Source organism: Cyprinus carpio, chromosome B12, assembly GCF_018340385.1.
Source record: "Cyprinus carpio isolate SPL01 chromosome B12, ASM1834038v1, whole genome shotgun sequence".
Lineage (NCBI taxonomy): Eukaryota > Metazoa > Chordata > Actinopteri > Cypriniformes > Cyprinidae > Cyprinus > Cyprinus carpio.
The window spans coordinates 15,586,465-15,609,354 of NC_056608.1; the positions used below are offsets into that span (position 1 = coordinate 15,586,465).

General features: G+C 35.6%; 1 protein-coding gene across 13 annotated transcripts in view; it reads left to right on the forward strand.

Annotated features, from left to right (window-relative positions):
• The window catches only part of LOC109045614 (voltage-dependent T-type calcium channel subunit alpha-1G-like), a 199,965-nt gene that overhangs the window by 115,977 nt on the left and 61,098 nt on the right, over positions 1 to 22,890 (forward strand). For 10 of the 13 annotated variants that reach the window (XM_042735604.1, XM_042735603.1, XM_042735605.1 and 7 more), the window contains exons 11-19: positions 4,931 to 5,082; positions 6,315 to 6,500; positions 6,621 to 6,735; positions 8,599 to 8,754; positions 13,589 to 13,654; positions 16,892 to 16,985; positions 17,609 to 17,793; positions 18,179 to 18,658; positions 18,852 to 18,952. In XM_042735604.1, the coding sequence (XP_042591538.1) occupies positions 4,931 to 5,082; positions 6,315 to 6,500; positions 6,621 to 6,735; positions 8,599 to 8,754; positions 13,589 to 13,654; positions 16,892 to 16,985; positions 17,609 to 17,793; positions 18,179 to 18,658; positions 18,852 to 18,952 (1,535 nt within the window). The remainder of the gene's footprint in view (positions 1 to 4,930; positions 5,083 to 6,314; positions 6,501 to 6,620; positions 6,736 to 8,598; positions 8,755 to 13,588; positions 13,655 to 16,891; positions 16,986 to 17,608; positions 17,794 to 18,178; positions 18,659 to 18,851; positions 18,953 to 22,890) is intronic. The other 3 variants (XM_042735614.1, XM_042735607.1, XM_042735615.1) reach the window with 1 other exon arrangement.

The window sequence follows — 22,890 nt, forward strand, 5'->3', positions numbered from 1 at the left end:
TCTAATATTTGATGTTGAAAACAGTTGTGCTGCTTAATATTTTTATGGAAACCATGATAGTGTTTTTTTGGGAAATTTTTCTAATTTTTTCAAGTTGATTTTTCAACCGTATGTACTGCTTAATATTTTTTGGAAACTTTGAAAGTGTACAGATGTATTCAGATGTTGAAAATGTTGATTTGAAATAGAAATTTTAAATTGAAAAATTAAAGTCTTTACTGTCACTTTTGATCAGCTTAATGCAGCCTTGCTGAATGTTATTTCTTAAAAAAAATCTTACTGACCGCAAATGATAACGAACGATATTGTAATAATTTTGGATGTATGTCTAGTTGCTATTGTCAAATAGTGTAAATGATGCTGCAGTTTTCTGTATACTTAACCACTTATCCTTAATATTATCTTATCTTATCCTTAATATTATATTATAAAATTGTGTGTGTGTATTAAATGATGTGCCTCAGAATTATATTGCTTTTATTTGATATTTTTTTTTATTTTTTTTTTTTTTTTATTACTCTTATTTTTTTTATTATTATTTTTTTTATTATTATTATTATTATTATTATTATTACTAAAATTCCATATGTCTTTCAGTAGATGCATCTGAGTAAAAATGTAGTTTGCAATTTAAGAATTTCAGAAAAACAGACATGAGGGCTGAACCCCCCTAAACAGTGAGTTTGTTTGCCTCTGTGTTGACACATTTTGAAGTGCTTTCAAATCACTTAATGGTCTTTCATAATCAAATATTTTAAACTGCTCAACCCCATGTTGTGGCGCAAGAGAAGCTATGCGTCATGTACCATGTTTATCTATACCCTGTTTTCCAGCTCAAGTATCTTGTTGACACATACTTGTAGGTGAACTTTTTTAAGCTCTTAATCTTGAAGCTATGAAGTCCTTTAAGCTTCACATACTTCCCTGTGGACGTGCAGTGCAGGTTGTAGCAGTCTCTGGTTCATGTGCATGTGTAGAGAGGAGGATGTTACTACTCAAATGGACACATCTTATATCTCTAGCCTGTGCTTTGCTTCAATAAGAAACTCGGTGTCAATTCCACACAATTCCAAAAAAAAAAAAAAAAAAAATCCAATATGCATCTCTGCTGAGAGTGTCATTCAACCTCTTCTTCCCACTCTGCCCTTTTTTTGCTTCCATTCCCTTCCTAATGTGCTATTGGGGCATAATGGTTATTGTTGTTGTGGCTATGAAAGTTAATGAGTACAGAGGGTTGCTTGCTTTGTTTCAGCATTTGCCCTGGGACTTCACACAATCTTTGTAATGACAGTTAGGCCTGATTGCAACAGAGGAGCTTCTATATCCTCTGATAAGAGGATGCATTATGTGGGTGTTTGACTGCATGGGTTTACCCAAATATGAAAATGATCAATAAAATATCAATTTGTTTTATATGGCTAATTTGTGTGAGGAAAGATATGTAAAGAATTATGAGTCCTTGGGGCTCCAACTTTCAATAGGCAATATGTAATGGGGTCTTTAAAGTGTCAGTGTTTTTGTCCACTGCACATTCACTCCAAGCATTTGTTTACTTTAGACGAGAACTTCTTACTAAGTGAATTGTTTTAGGCTATTCAAACTGTTATGTGGTGAACATGTGGTGAACCTTTTAGCTTGTCTACAAGCCATTTGAGCTGTAATGAGGTTACATAATGAGAGGAAATGAGACCAGCTAGTTTATGCTTCAATGAAACAATTTCAACTGCTCATCATGGGCTTCAATTATTTCAAACAATTTCGTTTTTGCTGGATGTAAAGCGTGTACTCGTCATTGTTGGTAATGAGGGAACACATATCTCATACTTGGGAAGTGGCCACAACAGCCATGTTCTTTGCCAAGGGAGCATTTCTTTTTTTTTTCAGTGCTGTAAAGCTTTTCTCAGAAGAAAACTTAACTTCTTGAATTGTCATCTCACTCCTCAGATCCTTATAGTGTAAATCCCACAATCAAGTAAAAAAATATCGTTATTACACACATTGTTATTTTTTTATATTTTTAAATATTTTCGACATCATTTACTCACCCTCATGTCGTTCCATACCTGTATAAGTTTCTTTCTTACATTGAAAACAAAAGAAGATATTTTGAAGAACCAAACAGTTGTTGCTCCCCATTGACTTCCATAATTACCTTTGTTAAATTACCTGCATTCTTCAAAATATCTTCTTTTATGCATAAGAAAGAAACTCATTCAAGTTTGGAATATGGTTTGACATGAGGGTGAGTAAATGATAAAATGACAAAATTTTCATTTTAGTGTGAACTATCCCTGTAATTTACATTTTGAATGACAGATTTTCAGTGTGGACTGCAGTGTATATATCCTCATGACACAGTTCTTTGTTTATAGGAGTGTATAATTAGATAAAGGGACTCTGATCTTGCTTTTGCTATGTGCTGGAATGAGCAGCAGCTGATAGCAGAGTGCAGCTGGTGAGATATGGCCCTTTAAAAGCAGTTCATCTGTAGAAGGGTCTTAAGTTCAGAACCCTGTCTGGATGCTCCTCACCAGACCAGGACATTGTGCAGTATTTGTGACCACTTTAAGTAAAATAACCCATAGCAGGCTTGCATTAATATATACTTTGTTTTACATGTTCCAGGCATAGAAACCTCTAACTGGAAATGATTTGTGATGTAAAACCTTTCTCAATGCATGCTTGCAGAGTTCACCATTAGTCTTCAGCCTTGGCGTTCCCAGAAAAATCCCTCCTGCATAGATTTGTGTGTGGTGTACTCTTCCCACAAGTGGTCCTGATTTGAAGCGAAGGGCCTCACCCTGTGAAGAGGCCAAGTGCAAGCTCCTGCTGGGTAGACAGTGCCCAACCCTGGGCTGCTCCGATCCAAAAACAGCTAAAAAAAAAACCCTGCTGGCTTTCTTCCCCACCTCTGTGAAACACCTCGACAGCCGCAAATAGCCCCACACTTCATCATCGTGCTCCATGGACCACTTCTCAATCTGATTAGATTACATTTAATTCTATTAGCTAATATAGATGTTATTTTTCATTTCATGCACAGGATGTAATTGTATTTTTTCCTCATTACTTTGCGGAAACAATCATCTCAGTAAAACAATTACCTAGTTTTTGTCATCATTTAAAACTCTGAAGTTCAGCGACCTGTCTAAATGTCTCTTAAAATCACTGTTAGTTTTCATAGGAAAATAGTTGCGTGCTTGGGGATGTTGTGTTTTGTTTTCAGGCGTTTAAGACTCTGTTCATTAAACCCAGCTAGCCGTGATGTTTCAAGAATGTGTTATGCGTGCTGGGTCTCTTGCCCAGTCTCATTTTTACAATCGAAAAAACTGAAGCGAAATATGAACCGGTCCATATGTCTCTCCTTCAATTCACCCGTGCCTCATAAAAAAAAAAAAAATAGAAAAAAGAAAGAAACTCTCTCTCTCTGCATACCAAACTATCATCAACATCAATTACACCAGAGAATCTGTGGTTCTTTCTTTGTAGTTCACCTGGATGTGAGTTTTAAGTTCAGCCTGCAGTCGTTTGAGAAAATGCGCTCTGATGAAACAAAAGCACAATGAGAAACTTGGTGTTTGTGATGTCGAAAAGTTAATACCCACGTTAATTTATCTAGCACAGTCTGCACCGCAAGTTATTAGGAAATATGAGGTCATGAAAGTGCATGTGAGTCTGTGTTCTGTTTAATTAAATGAGAACAAAATATGACCTGGGCCCTTTGGAGTTGAGCAGATTTATAGGTATTTAGATCATATTTTTTTACGTAACTTCTCTACTGAGATGGTGTATCAAATAATCATGCAGGCCAAGAAGAGTGACACTTTACTGTAGTTCTGTAGTTTATTTTGGCAATCTATACAGATTCATGAATTGAGACAACCTCTGAACCTCTTTTTTTTTTTTTTTTTGCAAGGAATAAGTCTTTGATATGAGTGTTTTTTCCTACTTTCCTTTAATTTCACTTGATTTTAATATTTTTACCATTTTTTATTTATATATATATATATATATATATATATATATATATATATATATATATATATATATATAGGTGAGTGTGTATATATATATATATGTGTATATATATGTGTGTGTATATATATATATGTATATATATATATATATGTGTGTGTATATATATATATATATATATGTATATATATGTATATATGTGTGTGTATATATATATACACACACACACTGTATATTAAAGTAAGTGGGGAAAATATATAAAAATGACATTTTTCACTTGCTTTAGGTACTGTTTTAATTATTAATTACACTTGTTTTAAGGAGTTATTTTATATTAATTTTATATTTAATAATATTTTTTTTGTTTATACTTAAAGTAAAAAAAGCCATAATTAAGTTTTATTTAAAATGCTATCTCTAACAACAAGTCTTAATATATTGCGCAGTGTTGCTTTTTTAAGTACATGTATCTTTTTTTTTTTTTTTTTTTTTTTTTGTAGACTACAAAAGCATGCAAAATTATTTCATTAGTACCCTGCAACAAATGTGAGCAACAGGGTGTGATGTCCCAAAGATGTCCAAAAGAAAAAAATAAACGTTAAAGGCATGGTAAAACAGTTCCAAGACCAGTTTTATTTGACCTTCATATTCAAAAAAACTGTGAGTTTTAATAAAAATCAACTTATAGTACATTAAATGATAGGGATGCTTTTGAAGAAAAAAAAAAAAAAACTATATTTCGCTGCATAGCTCCCACAGAATAGTGTTCTGTTAGTTATTATTATTATCATTATTATTATTATTATTATTATTATTAATGTTTCAGTGACTGTATTTGCTTAATAATGTTTTAATGAAAAAAATTTGTGTCCTTTGTAACAGTACTGACATGCCACAATGGCATCTATGTGATAGTCTTGATTTTATCTTCTTCTTCTCTCTCTTTGTTTTCCAGCCTGATGAGTTGACAAACGCTCTGGAAATCAGTAATATTGTTTTCACCAGTTTGTTTGCACTGGAGATGCTCCTGAAACTGCTGGTTTATGGTCCTTTCGGCTACATCAAGAACCCTTACAACATCTTTGACGGCATTATTGTGGTAATCAGGTACGCGTGCTCTTCTGCATTATTTCCTTAGCCCTTTAAACGTTAATACCACGGCCTGTGTCACTGTTTATTGATGTTCATCTTCATTTCTGAAAATGCACACTGGCAGTGTGTTGTATCACAACAGTGACAGCCAGACAGAATGCAGCCATTACTGAGTGATGGTACATCTGTTGCCTGTTCAGTCTGATGACTGTCAGCTGTCATGATGAGTGCTGCGATTTCACGCCCATCCTTTCACAATTGACATGAATTTGCATTTACAAAGACGCCTGAACAAGCTAAAGATTTGGCATTGTGCAACGTTATGATGGGTTTTTGCATTTATTAGTGCTCAGCGTGTTGCATAAACACAGTCACCAACAGAGCTCTGTTTTGTGGGCGTGGTTTATCGTGGGTGAGAAAACAAATACTGGTTACCATATAACAATCGTTCTTGAGATGGAAAATCAAGAAATAGTTTTTTTTTTTCCTTCAAATACTTCTACTTTAATCAATAAAGCAAGCAAGAGATGGATGGATGGATGGATGGATGGGTTGATAGGTAGATAGATAGATAGATAGATAGATAGATAGATAGATAGATAGATAGATAGATAGATAGATAGATAGATAGATAGATAGATAGATAGATAGATAGATAGATAGATTCTGTTTAAATGAACAAAAAAATTTTGTAACCGGATAAAAATAAATAAATATTCAAATAATAATTCAAAAAAAAAAAAAAAAGTATAATTTTTTATTAATTATTAAAATAATAAATAATAAAATAAAGTTAAAAAGGTTTGGGGGTCTATAATTTTAGATGTATTTGAAACGGGTCTAAATGAAGTTGCATTTATTTGTTTAAAAAATGACAAAAATGTGTAATATCACTACACTTTAAAATAACTTTTGTATTTAAATATATCATTTATTTGCTGTCATTATTTGCTGTGAGATTCCACAGTCGTCTCTAATCATCTTGTTGTTGAATTGCTTGCGTTCACAGCAGTTTCATTTTAGCTTCTTTTAATCAATTGGCTGGTGAGATTTTTTTGCTTTGTTTGAAATGCAACAAACCACAGCAAAACATTTTTGAATGTTTTTCTTGCGGGAAATAACCCACTCTGTTGACTTTCTCCCTTAGGAATGAAAGGGTAACTATGGTAGCTGGGGTTTGTTTTCGTATTGTCCTCCTTGTGCATTCTGTCAGATAGTCAGATGTGTGTGTTTATATGTTTTGACAGCGTCTGGGAGATTGTTGGTCAGCAGGGAGGAGGTTTATCGGTGCTGAGGACCTTCAGGCTCATGCGGGTGTTGAAGCTGGTCCGCTTCATGCCAGCCCTGCAGAGGCAGCTGGTGGTCCTGATGAAGACCATGGACAATGTTGCCACCTTCTGCATGCTGCTTATGCTTTTCATATTCATTTTCAGGCAAGATGAGATATCATTTTGTGCAATTTGAATGTACTGTTTATTGAGTCCATTTATTTTACATTTTAACTTTTTTTTCTTTTTTTTTTTTTTTTTTTTTTTTGTAATTTTGTTTTACAGTATTCTAGGCATGCACCTGTTTGGATGTAAATTCGGCTCTGAGAGAGATGGAGACACACTTCCTGACCGCAAGAACTTTGACTCGTTGCTGTGGGCCATTGTTACAGTTTTTCAGGCAAGATTCCTACATGATACACAAGCTGCAATTTCAATCAGGCACCTTAATATCCATCTTGAGTTATCCATTCAAGTGCACAGCACAAAATACAGATACTGTATAAACATGTTTTTGACCCCAACTAATAACAGATGCTCATATGAGGCATGTTTCATGCAAATGTACACTAATATTAAAAAGTCTGGGTTCAGCAAGATTTTTTCTTCTTCTTTTTTTTAAGAAATTAATGCTTTCATTTACCAAAATTGCAACAAAACAAACAAACCAAAAAAAAAAAAAAAAAACGTAAAGACATTTACAGCTATTTGTCAATATAAGTGAGCTAGATTATTTAACATGAACTTACAAACTTCTAAAGCATTTATTAATCATATATAATATAAATTTCAGCATTTTCTAATATAATATAAAAAAAAAAAATCTTATTTAATGGACCTGAGCAAACATGAACTTATAATAAACAGTTGTATTTCTATTAATAACTAATGTTAAAGGTGGGGTAAGTGATTTCTGGTAGCCAATGTTGATATTTCAAATCACCAAAACAAACACGCCCCTACCCCAAAAGGGTCTCGCCCCTATTTTGTTAGCTCCACCCAACACATACGTACACAACCCTGGCAACGATTATGGCACACTTTGGGAGCTGACGCTTGAAACAGACAGTGAAGGAGGTTTAGATGCTCCAGGATTATAGGGTGTGGAAATGAATATGTCTTTATAATAGCTGAAGGGAATGACAATACGATAGCAGATAAACAAACAAGCGAACATGACACACGAGCATATTCAAGCAAAAGCCAGCATATATTAGTTCTGTGAAACAAAGCAAAACCAATGTTACTCACCTATCGAGAAGAAACAAAGCAACCTCTGCGTCGATCGCAGGCCTTCCTGCTTCTTAAGTCCTCTACAGCACTGGAAAGCTGAAAATCCGATATTTACACGGGTCCTACTTCTTGTCTTATCTTAAGCCTTCTTTTGTTCCACAGATGTTTTCCTCTCTTGTTTTTTTTATCCGCCATCTCTATCTTTCTGTCGTCGCTCGGCTCGGCTAATGTGCTTCCTGAGCACTGAGCGCTCTCTCTCTCCTCCACATCACGAGTAGACACGCCCCTTACTGCTGATTGGCTACAAATTTGTTTTGGTACTTGGCCCGACTCAGTTTTCTAAAGCGTTTTTGAAAAAATATGTACCCCACCTTCACTCTCAGAAATAATGGTTCAAAAGCTGTCACTGGGGCGGTGCCTTTTCAAAAGGTACATATTTGTTACATACCCTTAAGGGTCCATTTTGGTACCTTAAAGGTACATATTATTAGTGCTTAAAGTGTACATATTAGAACCCAATAGGTACAAAAGTGTACCTTTTGAAAAGGTAATAAATTTATAGCTCATTGTTAATGTTTATGTATTAAATAATGATAACTAATGGGACCTTATTATAAAGTGTTACCCATTTATAATGTTACAAATGATTTCTATTTTAAATAAATTCTGTTTCCTTGATGACTTTCTATTCTTCTTCTTCAAAAAAAAAAAAAAAAAAGAACAAAAAGTAGCACTTTATCAGCATGTTTTATGAAGCATAATATGACATAATGTGACTGGAGCTAACTGAAATTTCAGTTTTGGCAGTACATGAATAATTTAGAAAATGTAATATATAAACAATTATTTTGTGGTGATATTTCATAATATTGCTGTTTTTACTGTTGTTTGATCAAATAAATGGAGACCTTTTTTTTATTTATTTAAAAAAAAAATATATATATATATATATATATATATATTTCTGACCCCAAAATTTTGAACATAAGTATTAATGGCAGTTTGATTATATTTGTTGCTTGTACATCAGATCTTGACTCAGGAGGACTGGAATAAGGTACTGTATAATGGGATGGCCTCCACCTCTCCTGTGGCTGCTCTGTACTTCATCGCTCTCATGACTTTTGGAAACTATGTCCTGTTCAACCTGTTGGTGGCTATCTTAGTGGAAGGATTCCAAACTGAGGTAAAGCCAGTCTCCAACTTAGCCTCTACATTTTCTTCCTCTTTTTTTTTGTCTTCACTTCACAGTCTGTCTTCTCTTTTTTGTCCTTTAGAGTCTAGCACATATTCCAACACCATATCTTTCTTCTCCCTTTCTCCACTAGCTCTCTCCTGTCCCCTTCATCTAACACTATGTCCTAAACAGGCACAACGTGGCAAGATTCAAGTGAAAAACAATTTTTCTGTTCAGGCTGAAAGCGAAAATGCTGCTCGACGCAACAAAATCACAGCCAATCTGTTTGCGTTCTTTCTCACACTCCACTCGTTAGCTGAGGTGCGTGAAACTAAAAACACGTACCTCATATTTTTTATGGTTTTCTATTTGCCACATAAAACTAACTTATCAATCTCTTCTCATCCTTTTTTGATGTTTAATATATGTGAAGAGCGATTTTGGTCCAGTGAGTTTCGTGTGGGCAAGGCTACGTGGCACAACACTATAGAAAAGACACTTGATGATTTTTGGTGTAGCATACTAGCATACTACTTCTATGGCAGAAAAGGAAAAAAGTAGTATGCTATTCTGAATTTAGCAACGGTTAAGAATGTGAGAAATCATAATGCATAAAAGCACATCAATGAGGGCAAATAGAAGTTTTGCCTTCACCTTTATGACTATTATTGGTTTATGCTAAAATACACTTTATTGGGACTATCTTTATAAAACATTAGGTATGTGTCAATTTGCATAGTAAGGCACTCTTCTGGAGCATTTTATGGTATAAATAGTGCATGTAGTGTGTTCACGCTGAAAATTCCAACAATAAAGGCCTGTTTACACCAAGAATAATAACTATAAAAATAACTATAACTATACTAGTGTCGACACCACCATGTGGTTGTTAGTGTTTATTACAAGCACACACTGAAGTTATGTCATCTGCCCCTTTAAATGCTCAAGCATTTGCTTTAAAGGGATAGTTTGCTCAAAAAAGAGATATTATTGATGAAATCCAAGAGCTTTCTGACCCTAGATAGCAACACAACTGCCATGCTCAAGGCCTAGAAAGGTAGTAAGAACATTGTTAAAATAGTCCATGTGACATCAGTGGTTCAACTGTAATTTCATGAAGCTATGAGAATACTTTTTGTGTGCGAAGAAAACAAAAATAACAACTTTATTCAACAATTTCTTCTCTTTCATGTAAGTGAATGCGCATTCACGAGAGTACCATGAGAACGCATGTTGAAGGCTGACACGGAACAGAAGAAATTGTTTAATAAATTCTTGTAGCTTCATAAAATTAAGGCTGATTCACTGATGTCCCATAGATGATGTTCTTACTACCTTTCTGGGCTTTGAACGTGTTAGTTATGTTGCTGTCTATGCAGGGTCAGAAAGCTCTCGGATTTCATCAGAAATATCTTAATTTGTGTTCTGAAGATTGTGTTCCGAAGAGGTCTTATGGGTTTAGAATGACATAAGGGTGTGTAATTAATGACAGAATTTTCATTTTTGGTTGAACTATCTCTTTAAAGATGGATTCTGATTAACTGTTGGCGCTTTTACCATTCATTAGATGGAAAAAATTCCATCTTCTGTTCTTCTGTGTCTTTATCGATATAGTTGTGGTGTGGGCACAACATAGTGTAGAGTGTGTAATTTTATTACATAATTGAGCTAAAAAAAAAGTTAAATGTGTGATACTATTTTTGCCAGATTTATTGTTGATTTGAAATGTGTTTTTGATACATAATCTTAAAAAAATAAGTATTTTCTGTCTTTCTCATTCAAGTATAGTAGATAGCAGTTGTACTTCAAAAATAGCTGCCTGGAAGCGTTTCCAAGATGGTCACCGAGTTACAGTAACTAAATTGGGACTTTGCACTACAGAAGTACAGAAGCAGCTGACAAAGTATACTGTTATTGTCAAAGCTGGTTTGGACAGACACTTGGAAAGCTTGTTGCTTTGTCGCATCATGCCTGGTTAGGACACTGTGTTGTAGGCCTATTATTTATTCAACTAGAAGTGATGAGTTTCTTGTTCTGTGTATAATAATACCTACTCCACACTCATGAGCACTCCTTCTCATTCTCCTTCCTTCATTCTTTTTCTTTATCACCTTCTTTTTCCATGATCTTATGAGACAACTTATCTCCCAATGCATAGCAGCCATTCTTCTCTGACAGAAAGACAGACATGCATACAAAAATGGATGGGCTGGATATAGATCAGAGATATAAATGTTATACCTATGTATCATTTTGGGTGGAGGGGTTGTTTTATTACTGTCTCTTTGGAAAGAGCCGAACCGAATCATGCAAGTTGGCGTGTATATACGGTACAAAACAAAAAACTAGAATTTGATTACCTCTATTTTTATGTTTTGAGGTATGATCAAGTATGAAAAAAAGTATCTCTAGATTTTGATCGTTTCGTTCAATAGAGCAAAATCATTGTTAGAATAACGAACAGATGAATCAAAAATGATAACGTGCTGTTTCTGTAACACCTCATTAGAGCAACAAAACACGTAATTGAAAATTGGTTTGTCATTCATATTAATTTGCATTATAGGAAAGTTCTGGAGTTTTAGTATTATCTGGATGGAGTTCAGTTCTTTGCTTTTTTCCCCTCTCTAAAAGATAAGCGTGCCTCTCATGTGCCTGCCTGCCAGACAGAAATAGCTTTCATACTGCATCATGGCAGCTTAGAGGAAATTATGTTGCTCAGAAGCCTTTAAAATAAACTCTCTAGTCTTAAATAAGAGGATAGCCCTCACTCAACTGACCCCTATCTGCCGTTACCTTTGCTAAGTGCATCAGATATTATAATCTCATCTCAGCTGATCTGATGCCAACGGGAATGTCAGGGTACTGTGTTCTCCCGCTCTCCCTTACAACTGATGAACACTGTTGGCTTAATATTTTAACCTTACATCGTTTTCTGCAAACATGGTGTTTATTTTTAGTTGGTCGAACTTTTCAGTGCGTCAGGGTTGCTGGGGAAACCGGTGGCTGAATGACGCGTGTGAAGCAGAGAGATCAAGGGCTGGGATGAATGTCCCTTCAGCAGAGTAATGTCCCGTCCACTGAAGCAAATAGCCTCATGTAATCGCACTGCTGTGGTCTTGGTTGGACTAGCATGTCAGTCTGTATGTCAGCATGTTTAATGGTCGACTTTATTGGTTAAAAGCTGGATTTTTTTTTTTTACTGCTGTATTTGTGTCCATCTTTGCATACACGCCTTCACAAGACATGTACTTACTGTAAAATACCATAAAAACAGTTATATTATGAAATATTATTAAAATAACTGTTTTGTATTTTAATACATTTTAAAATGTAATTTACTAAACTGATGGCTAAGCTGAACTTTCCGTCTTTTGAGTCACATGATTTTTCAGAAATTATTCTAAATGCTGAATTGGAGCTCAAGAAACATTTCTTGAAAACATTTGTGCTGATAAATTTTAATTGATTATTAATTACATTTTTATTAATTTTTTAAAACTGTAATACTGTTTTACAGGATTCTTTATTAATAAAAGTAAATTTAAATGTTTTTACTGTCACTTTTAATCAATTTAATTGCTGAATAAAAGTATTTAAAAAAAAATTGGTAACACTTTAGAATAAGGTTCCATTAATGTTAGTTAATGTATTAATTAACATGAACAAACAATGATCAATACATTTATTAATCTTTGTTAATGTTAGTTAATGAAAATACAGTTATTCATTGTTAGTTCATACTTATTTACAATGCATTAACTAATGTTAACAAGCTCAACTTTTGATTTGAATAATGCATTAGTAAATGTTGAAATTGACATTAACTAAGATTAATAAATGCTGTAGACAGATTGTTCTTGCTTAGTTCATGTTAACTAAAGTAGTTAAACCTACACCTTATTCTAAAGTGTTACCAAAAAATCTTACTGACCCAAAACTTTTGAACGTTGCTATATATTATATTATATTATATTATACTATATATTATATTATATTATATTTTATTTTATTTTATTTTATTTTATATTATATTATATTATATTATATTATTAGATAAGTTATAATAATTATTTTGCATAATTTTAGACCCATATAAATATACTGAAATCCTCTGAAAAGAAAACAAAGCAGGCACAAAGGGTGACAAGCTGTAGCATGACAGGCTCAGAACTCTCATTAGACTAAGTGTATGCCAAGAAAGGTTGGCCAAATTTTATGTTCAAGTTCTTGTTACATAGGCAGTAATAACAAAATGACTAAATGTGTTGTTATTCTTGTTGAACATAATTTTCCAAGAATTTCGGAACTTAAAAGATGGGTTGTGCACCAAAGAAAGTTGTAATTTGGCCCAAAGCAGAGTCTGATCTTTTTTTTGTGAGTCAAATAGCTTGTAGAAGTAAAAGAGAAACATTAATTTTCTATGCGTGGAATTTTTTAGACAATTGCATTCATTCGCTGGAGGTAATTCGCTGATTTACTCTGACAGATTCACAATGTGAAAAATTCAATACACGTTATCTCAGAGCAGCTGGAGAGAAAAACAAAAGAGTTCATCAATTTCAGAGAATAACAGAGCCATGTATTGATACCTGCAGTTGGAGGATTTTAAATGCGGGCAACAACTACACAAACTCACTGTAACGAGAATGCTAACAGCCTAAACTCCACCCAAAATGCAAAATTGCTTTTACTTCAACAGAAGTGAAGTTTGGTGAAATGTGGGAGTCCGATTTCTCATAATGTGTCTTTGTAAATTTTCTAACTTTTTTGTGCTTTCCCCCCCCCTTCTATCTTACCTTTTTGCTCTGTGTGGTAAAATCCTAACACGCATCCACTTTAGGAAGTAACCAAGAGGGAAGATTTGCATGGCCAGCTGAGCTGTATTCAGCTGCCTATAGACTCAGGGGTATGTAGCACTCCGCATGATGTAACCCAGTGAGACTAACCAGGAGGACCGCTGCGTTTGTGGACCGTGTCACTTGTGGTTGTTTCTTGTAGAAGCAGACTTGACTCAAAGTCTTTCTTCAGGTTCACTTGCTCAATGCCTGGCGGCAGAGTACAAACCTTGTAGAGCCTCATGCTTTATTTTATCTTGCTGAAAGGATGTGTTTGGGCTTATGGAAAGCCTCAGCGAAATCAGACAAAGCCAGACAGACTGCTGTGCAAAAGCAAATAAGGCAACTGGGAAGTCCTTTTGAATAGATATCAAAATCGTTTAATATGTGGATACCTCTCTTAATACCTCTTTACTTTAATTAATTTGATCTTGTAGAATTCCTCTGCATGGTATCATCAGTTTTTATTTAACTAGACTTAAAGTTTTATTCAAATAGCCCTCGGCTGAGTTCAGTAGCTCAGCGATCGAGAAAGTCCGTTCAGTGAGCCAGAGCTAAGTGGAAGCACTTGACCCTGTTGAGGAGACTCGGTTTGTTTGTGGTTCTGGACATCACATCCCGTATTTGTTTTCATCCATGCAGCTGTGCTAGGTGACACATGCAGTGGAAGGCCATAAAATGGAGAGAACCAATGGGGTTTGAACTTGCCTCTTATACCTTCCAGTCCTTCACCATGACAATCAAATTACATAAACCTCTCTGCTAGTCCTTACTCAGGGGCTATTAACACGTCATGTCAAAACATGCCTAAAATCTCTCAATCAGCAAGGTTGGCTGAGCCCAGTAGAATTCCCAAATTAAGATCTGTGATTGTTAAGCAGCAGTTGCACAGCAACCTTAACATCTTAATTGACAGTACAGCCCCAGTAGACTTTCTTTCACACCTTGTTTTTGAACCTTGGTAGTTGTGCAAAGCAGTTTTGAAGGATTAGTTTTGAGGATTCATTCTGAAACTTCAGACTTAAATTATTTAGGTCGTCATTGGAAACCTTGTCATTAATGAGAAAAGTACAACACACTCTCATAGGATTGTGAGAATTTTAAAATTTAGAAGAAAATTTGAATGAATTCGTACTGCTTACGACCCACTAAGGATTAGGTTTAGGGTTAGACATTCATGCTTCTTTTTTTTCTTTCATAAACTCACCACCATTTTTTTCTTTTCTTAATGAAATTGGGTTGGAAATGTAGCAATGTCTGATTCACAAAAGAATCATTCTTTTGAGTTAGATCTTTTCAGTGAAATGTTTGATCCACTTTACAAAACGTCTATTTTTTACAAATCTATTTGATGTGTGAACAAATCATCATTTTGAGTAAAATATTTTCAGTAATTTTCAATTTGCAAAGATGGTCTGAACGATTTATTTATAAATCTGGCATGTGAACAAATCATTCATTTGAGTCAAATATTTTCATTAAATCAATTGATTCAGTTCATAAAACTGGTCTGAATTATTTGTTCACACATCTGTTTGATTTGTGAACAAATAATTTTTGAGTCAAATCTTTTAAATATTTGAATTGCTTCACTTTACAAAACTGAATGATTCTTTCATAAACTGGATGGATTCAGATCTTGAAATAGTTGCAGCTATTGACATCTCACTGTATATATAATATATTATTTTATTTTATATAAATTATATAAAATTTTCACTCATATTTTTTTAAAAACATGAGGGTGAACTATTGCTTTAATAAAGCTTTTAATGGTTTTAATTTGTTTTACATAGAATACAATAGCTAACAGCTTTTTGCTAGTGCTTAGGTCAAAAGGTCAGGGAGCTTGTTTAGCAAATACTATAGTTTTGAAACGTTTCTGTTACATCTCTTTGTTCAGAAAGGCCATGTGGGAGTGAGAATAGTCAAGTCCAATCCAGACACATCATCCACAGTGCTCATTTCTGAGCATGCAGTGAGTAACAGTGGGTGCTGAAGCTAAGCTAACCGCTAACTGCACCTGCTGCCCAGCAAGACGGTGGTGGCCTGTTTCTGAGGATGCTTTGTTGTGCCTTTCTGCTAGTTCAACCTATCACAGCTGTGTTTTGTTTTACTCTTCACTGTTGGTGAGAAGGGGCAAGGAGTCCCTCTCCTGTCTTCACTTACAGAGCTCGACTCCAGTGTCATAACTCTTTCAAGTTTTGTTTTTGTTGCCTTAGTATTGTAGACATTGTGTTATTCCCTATTGACAAGTCCTGTTTTTGTTGTAGTTATAATGTGAATTAATTGCTGTTCGATTGTGCTGTGTCTAGTGTTGCAATGATCCCACTGGTTTCAATGTGACTCAGATTTGCTTTGTTTACTTACCCATTTACACAGCCATTACTAATGCATTGATTTTTTTTTCTTTTTTCAGAAAGTTTTGATTTAGCTTGATGTTAATTAGTGAAGCCAGTGGGATGCATTGTTCGTAGATGCAAGGTTTGTCAGAATAGTCTCCACTGTGTCCTCTTTGACCATTAGTGCTGTAAAGTACTATGGTAAATGTATGCTGAAATGAATGAGTTTGACATACTGTAACCACATTATAAATGATCTTGCTCATATTTGATTTAAATTACAGTGGGTCCACAAATAGACACCCTAATGGTCAAACTGAGAGAGTGATCTATGTCCTCAGACAGTGATGTCTGTTTTGACAAACCACCCAGGGTTGAAGTTCTGTGCTAGACCACACTGAAACACTCTCGGCATGAAGCCATTTTAAGACCAGCCCAAGACTGGGGATGAGGAGGATACAGGCCAAACAATGTGATGAGTCCTCTGATAAAAATAGCAGTGTTTATTTCTCCTGCCTGATCATTGGACGTGCCTGCTCTACTGGTGCTGCTCCTTCAGTGAGCCGAGAAAAAGAAAAAAAAAAACCCACACATATTCACCCGCATGTGGATGTGACTTACGTGAATTTAGCAGATGGTCTGACCATGAGCTCATCTGCTTAAAAAAACACTCAGAGATACATTTAACTAATATTTAGTACACAGTACTTGTGGTTTCAGAGTGGTCGTGCAACCTTGTATTGTCAAATGCATGCCGGCACTGTGTTTTTGTGGATTACCCCGAGCAGGATGTCTCTCCCTTAGATACCAGTCACCCTCTGGCCTTTTTTGAGGGCCGGCTGGGGTGGGGGAGACCACACCCTCACCCACCTGCCTGTTTCTCACCAATATGCAATATGCTTCTTTAATCCCCAGCAACATCTAAACCTGGTAACTAATCTTTTATATCTTCCACGTCTGATAAAGGGTGATGCCTCGAAGTCGGATTCTGAAGTGGATTTCTATGCACGGAGCTTGGAGGATGTTTCAGGACGTAAGAAGGATCTATCTACATCATCTGGTGAGCTCCACAGAACATAGTTTGCATGGAAGCACATGGGATATTCAGGGCTCAACAAAAGGGATTCCCCCCAGGGCAAGTAGATTTTTATTTGCCCTGGCAACAAATTCACTGGCCCCACCAAAGAAAATGTATTTATTTATTTATGTATTTGTTTGTTTGTGAGAAAACTTTATTTACAAGAAATATTTTAACTTATTTTTTTATTAGACTCTTACGAGTTCTTTACGACCACAATTTTTTTTTTTGTTAATTATCTTCATTTTTTTTTTTATTTTTTTGTTTTATTTTATATATGGGTGTTTTTTTTTTGTAGGAAAGAATGTTATTTTTTTTTTATATTCAATAGACGTGATTAAGGTGCACTCTTATCATTTGAAATCCACAAACTAACTTCTGTAAATTCCCAGAAAACCTTTTACCCTTCTAACAATGAGGTTATACTTTGTATTTTTTGTCTTTTTGACATGATGCATCACAGTCCTTTTTGTAGATTAAAGCCTGCCTTAAAAATTCATGCTTGAAATGGTTCCTAATACATTTTTCAGCTGTCTGTCATGTTTTCATGTTTTGTTTGTTATGTTGTGATTTTTATCATGTTATTTTGTTTCTTTACTTTCTGTTTTTGCCCATCAATGGCCATGTGGATTTGAAGAGCAGCCTGACCCCTCCCCTCATCACTCACACGGCTGCAACACCCATGCCCATCCCTAAGATATCAGGAGGAGGAGATCCGGCACTAGACTACGAGTCACGCAGAGGCAGCAATGTCTCCATGGATCCTAATAATGGCCAAGACAAATCTCCTGTCAGTAACTACCTTTCTCTGTCTTGATATAGAAAGTTGTCCAAACTAATGTTTTTTTTTTTTTTTTTTGCGCTGTATAATGCATATCAGTTTTGTTACTTTCAATTAGGTGATTAAGTGAGACTTATAAGGTCACTTAGTAATATAATATAATATAATATAATATAATATAATATAATATAAATTGTAGAAATCAAAATATAAATATATATTTTTACAATTATATCATGTTAAATATATAAATAATGAGTACATGTGGTGCAGTTGGCTTCAATTTATTTATTCTATATTTCTGTGATTTCATCAAAAACGTTGGCAACAAGGTTTTACAGTTAACAAATGAGATCTTATTTGAGAGTAACATATTCCACCCGTCTCTCTGCAGTCGAGTGCACGGAGCTCCCCAAATGCCCCCTGGAGTTCAGCCAGTAGCTGGAACAGCAGGCGCTCCAGCTGGAATAGCCTGGGCCGAGCCCCCAGCCTCAAGAGGCAGAAACGCCAGTCTGGCGAACGCCGCTCCTTACTTTCCGGCGATGGCCAGTCCAGCTCCGATGAGGGAGATGTGGGAGAGAGTGGGGGCGGAGGTGGCTTGTCTGAGGGCGATGATGCCTCCCTCGCCAGGACAGACTCCTTGGGCCAGAGGCCTCGGCACAGGCGCATGGAGTCCCTGGAGACACGTAGCTCGTTTGATCTGCCTCCAGACACCCTGCAGGTACCATACATGCATCGTTCCGCCAGCATACACAGCGCCCGGCCGCCCAACTTCCTCAGCAACGGCAAGAGTTCTCCATCTGCAGCCACCACGCAGCTTTCTCTAGATGAACACCACAGTGAGGATGACAATGCAGATGATGAAGGAAACCTGGTGAGAAAGCTACACTTGATTTATTACAGTTATTTTCAGTTCCTTACAATACATTCATCACAAACATCTACAGCTTTTTTTTTTTATTCAATTTACTTTTATAAGATCACAGGAAACAGGACTTCTGTATCTTCTGCTGCCAACAAAACTAACTTACTGGTCCTATAATCTCATGTGGTCATCCGTCTTTTAGAGTCGGAAGGCTCGTCTGTACCGCTGGCTGGAGCACAAGCAGCCCCAGTGGTGTCGGGAGAGGGTCACCTGGTCTCTTTATCTGTTCCCCCCACAATCACGGTAAGTTTCTGTTGCTTTCTTGGCTCTCTCAGTCATTCCTTCTGAAAAAAACATCTTATATATCTTATATATTGAGGAGGGCTCACCATAAATGTGTTATATTGTGTTTTTCACCCATAGGATTAGTTGTCTTACTGTATGTTAGTAGATGATCATTTTTTGTAATATTATGCACCAACAACCATACCCAACCCAGTCTCATAAAAATTATGTGCCTCTACATTTCTGCCACACCGTAATTACGTACTTTACTGGACATTTCACGGCAGTTTCAAAGTGAAATGTCCAGAAAGTGGCGCTAAAACACACAGTCGATGTGACCATGGCACGTTTTTATTACTGTATGTTGGTACAGGCATGCATTGCTGCGTTTTTATAACACTGCTTGAGGTACGTTTTGCAGCTGTTTAGAATTCATATATTTGGGGAGTGTTGCTAAAACTTAATGCTCTATCAAGTTGAAGATATCCCCCACATCAAACCCAACCCTAAACCTACCTGGTAGTGTTAACAAATGCAACAGTGATATAAAAACACATTTGTTGATTTAGCCATGCTATTTTCACTTCCTCATGCAGATTTAAGCTGTTTTGTATTGCGTGAGCTACCTAGCAAACCTGGATTAGAAAACTCATGCAAATTAATCTGTATATGTGATGACCACTTTCAAAAGTATCAGTTTTCATATCATGCAGGATGTTAAAATTGTCATAACTTAATATTTTGCAAGTAGCTGTGGAAATTAAGCTTTATTAATCAAAACTCTGTACCTGTAAATCAATTTTTTTTTCAAAAGGAATAAAAGTGTTCAGAGTTTTACTGCCTCTAGTGTTCATTTCAGCTGGAAACTACAGTGATGTACAGTGATTTTTTTTCTTTTTTCAGTTTTGCAAAAATGTATATAAAGGCACGTATTTCCAGTAAGCCTAGGTAGACCATACTGTACTACATTCAAATTCACTTAAATCATCTTTCTGCCCCATTCTGATGCTTGGTTTGAACTTCAGCAGATCGTCTTGACCATGCTTACATGCCTGAATGCATTGAGTTGCTGCCATATGATTTGCTTATCTGATATTTGCATAAACAAACAGTTGAACAGGTATACAGATAACATGGCTACCTAATGGAAGTCTATAGCTGTGTTCGAAATTGCTCCCATATACCCCAGTGAATGAAAACGAGTGAGCGAATTTGGACTCTGAGCTTTTGCTTTTACATAGTTTGTACTTATAATAATTAAGTATCCGTTTAATAATTATTTAAAACTTAGCAAACTGGCAGCTCCTGTAGGGATGGAAAAATTTATCTTGAACTCTGTCATGGCATCTAGCATGTATGAACCTTAATTAAACTATTTAATAATCAGTTAAAAAGAAATGTATACCTGTATAATATTACACTGTACCCACATTGTACCAGGGGTTTGGAAACCTGGATGGACGATTCTTCTGCAGGCACCATCTTCTGGTGAGACGTGTGAATTATTTCAGCACGACCCTCATAGTGAATTATGGGTATTCTCTAGCCGTTGAGTGTACACTCATTATTGCAGTGCGTGATGGGATTAAATGAGTGCACTCGATAACATCCACATAGTGTTGGACATCACGGCTGTGCCCTCAAATAGTGCCCTTTTTAAGGGTATATGGGGTGGTTTTGGACACAGTCAATGAGAAGTCATCACCTGCAGTATAAATCTTCCTGGTTAAACTTCTTAAGAATTCTGCTGGGGACACAAGCTGTCCAGCATCCAAATCACAACATATGGTGGTCATTTCAGCAGGTGAGTCACATTTATCATAGTACTCTGGGCTCACATTCAGTACGGCAGTTTAGGTTGCCCCTAAGCCTTAGAAAACACCTTCATGAAGATGCTTAAGGGGTGAGAAATCTCCAGTACTTTTTAGAATTTCCCTTAGGCATCTTCTTGGTCTTCCCCTTCCTTTCATCTCTTTCCAGTGCTTTCCATTTTTGAAATGCATGTCTGCTCACATTAAGCTCCATGGAGGCTTCACTTATTAGAGGGAGAGGAGAGGAAAGAAGAACTCAGCATTGCATGTTACACTCCGTCAGCGCTTTACTAATTAAACATCAAACAACCTCAGATCATCCTCCTCCTCCTTCCTGTGCGGGCCCTGGATGATGCAAGCGCTCACCATTTTGCACTGTTATGACATGCAGACTGGCATACATTGGTGTCACCAAAACCAAAGCAAAAAGGCTATGTCCATCTGTGCGTGTTCACTATCAGAAGATCTACCATGTCACATTGGCACAATCAAAGAGGTTTAATAATGTAAGATTGAGCATTTCGTATTTGGATTGGTCTGTAAATGTATTTATTTATTTTATTTTTTTCATGAATATACATACTATATGTAAGTGTGTATATACTTCTGTTCAAAAATTTGCCATTGGCAAGATTATTTTATGTTTTTGAAAGTCTCTTATGCTTAACAATCTGTAGTTATTTGATCAAATCTGCAATTATTTGATCAAAAACAGCAAAAAATAATAATACTGTAAAATATATTTAAAACTGGGGGAAAACTATTTTAATATACATTACTGGGAAACAGTTTTGAATTAAGATTTTTATGTTAATTATAAAAAACAGTAATATTGTAAAATATTATCTTCAGTGCCACATGATCCTTCAAAAATCATTCTAATTTGCTGATTTGGTGCTTGATTATTATTTGCACACAGTTATTAATTAAGTTTCATTATCAATGTTGATTTCTTCGCTTATAATATTCTAATAATATTTCACAGTGTAATTATTTTTACTGTATTTTATTCAAATAAATGCAGCCTTGGTGAGAATTTTTTAACATTTTAAAATTTGAATAACCTCAAACTTTTGACCGATAGTGTATTTTGAAATATCAATTATTCCTGTGATTTTTAAATGTTTCAATTATTTTATTTCCACTTTTAAACTCATATCTACTCAGAAATAAGCATTGCATGAGCAATGAATATTTGTTTTAAATATATGGTTATTTCTAAAGTCCATTTGAGTTTGTTGTAGATCATTAGATGTGACATTATGTACTTTTGGAAGCCTGTGAAACCTGGTGTGAAGTTGTCTTAACAATAAAGGCTGTGAAGTCATTGACTGACTGGGTAGTGAGGCGGTATGGCAGCAGCGTTAGGTATCGGACACAGCATTAGACTTCTCTCCCCATTTCACCCCAGCATGACCACACTCCCAGCATGAGCGATCGGGGCTGAGAGAGGCAGGTTGGCATGACAACGGCACAGAGTTTGCCGTCTGTTCCCACACAGTGCCGTTCTGAGCATAAATTCTTTAACATCAGGCCAAGTCTCCGAGACATTAAAGAGAACTGAGCACTATTTATTCATAAAAGGAGTCATGCCGCCGTGCAGTATGTCTTATAGCAGACACACATTCATGCATACGTTTGTCACAAGTTCAACTCAAGTGAAATAGAGGAAAAAATGGGCATATGTAGTTCTCTTGTTATGAATGAACCCAAAGTAATGCCTGTCATGATTGTTAACGTCTCATAGCTGATACATTAAATTAATTTCTGCCAAACTGACGTTACTTGCATTTTGGATGAACCTCTGCAGTGAATGGGTGCCATCAGAATGAGAGTCCAAACAGCTAATAAAAACATCACAATAATCCACAAGTTATCCACATGACTGCAGTCCATCAATTAACATTGTGGAAGTGAAAAGCTGCATGTTTGTTATAAATAAATCCATCCTTAAGGTGTTTAACTTTAAACTGTCGCTTCTGGACACAATGTAAGCATCTTAATGATGCATTTGTTTATTACATTTGTTTATTGTTTATTACAGACAGTTTTTTGTAGAAGAAAGTCAGTCATACAGAGTTCAAATGATATGAGGGTGAATAAATGATGAAAGTCGTCTCATTTTGGGGACACTATTCCATTAAG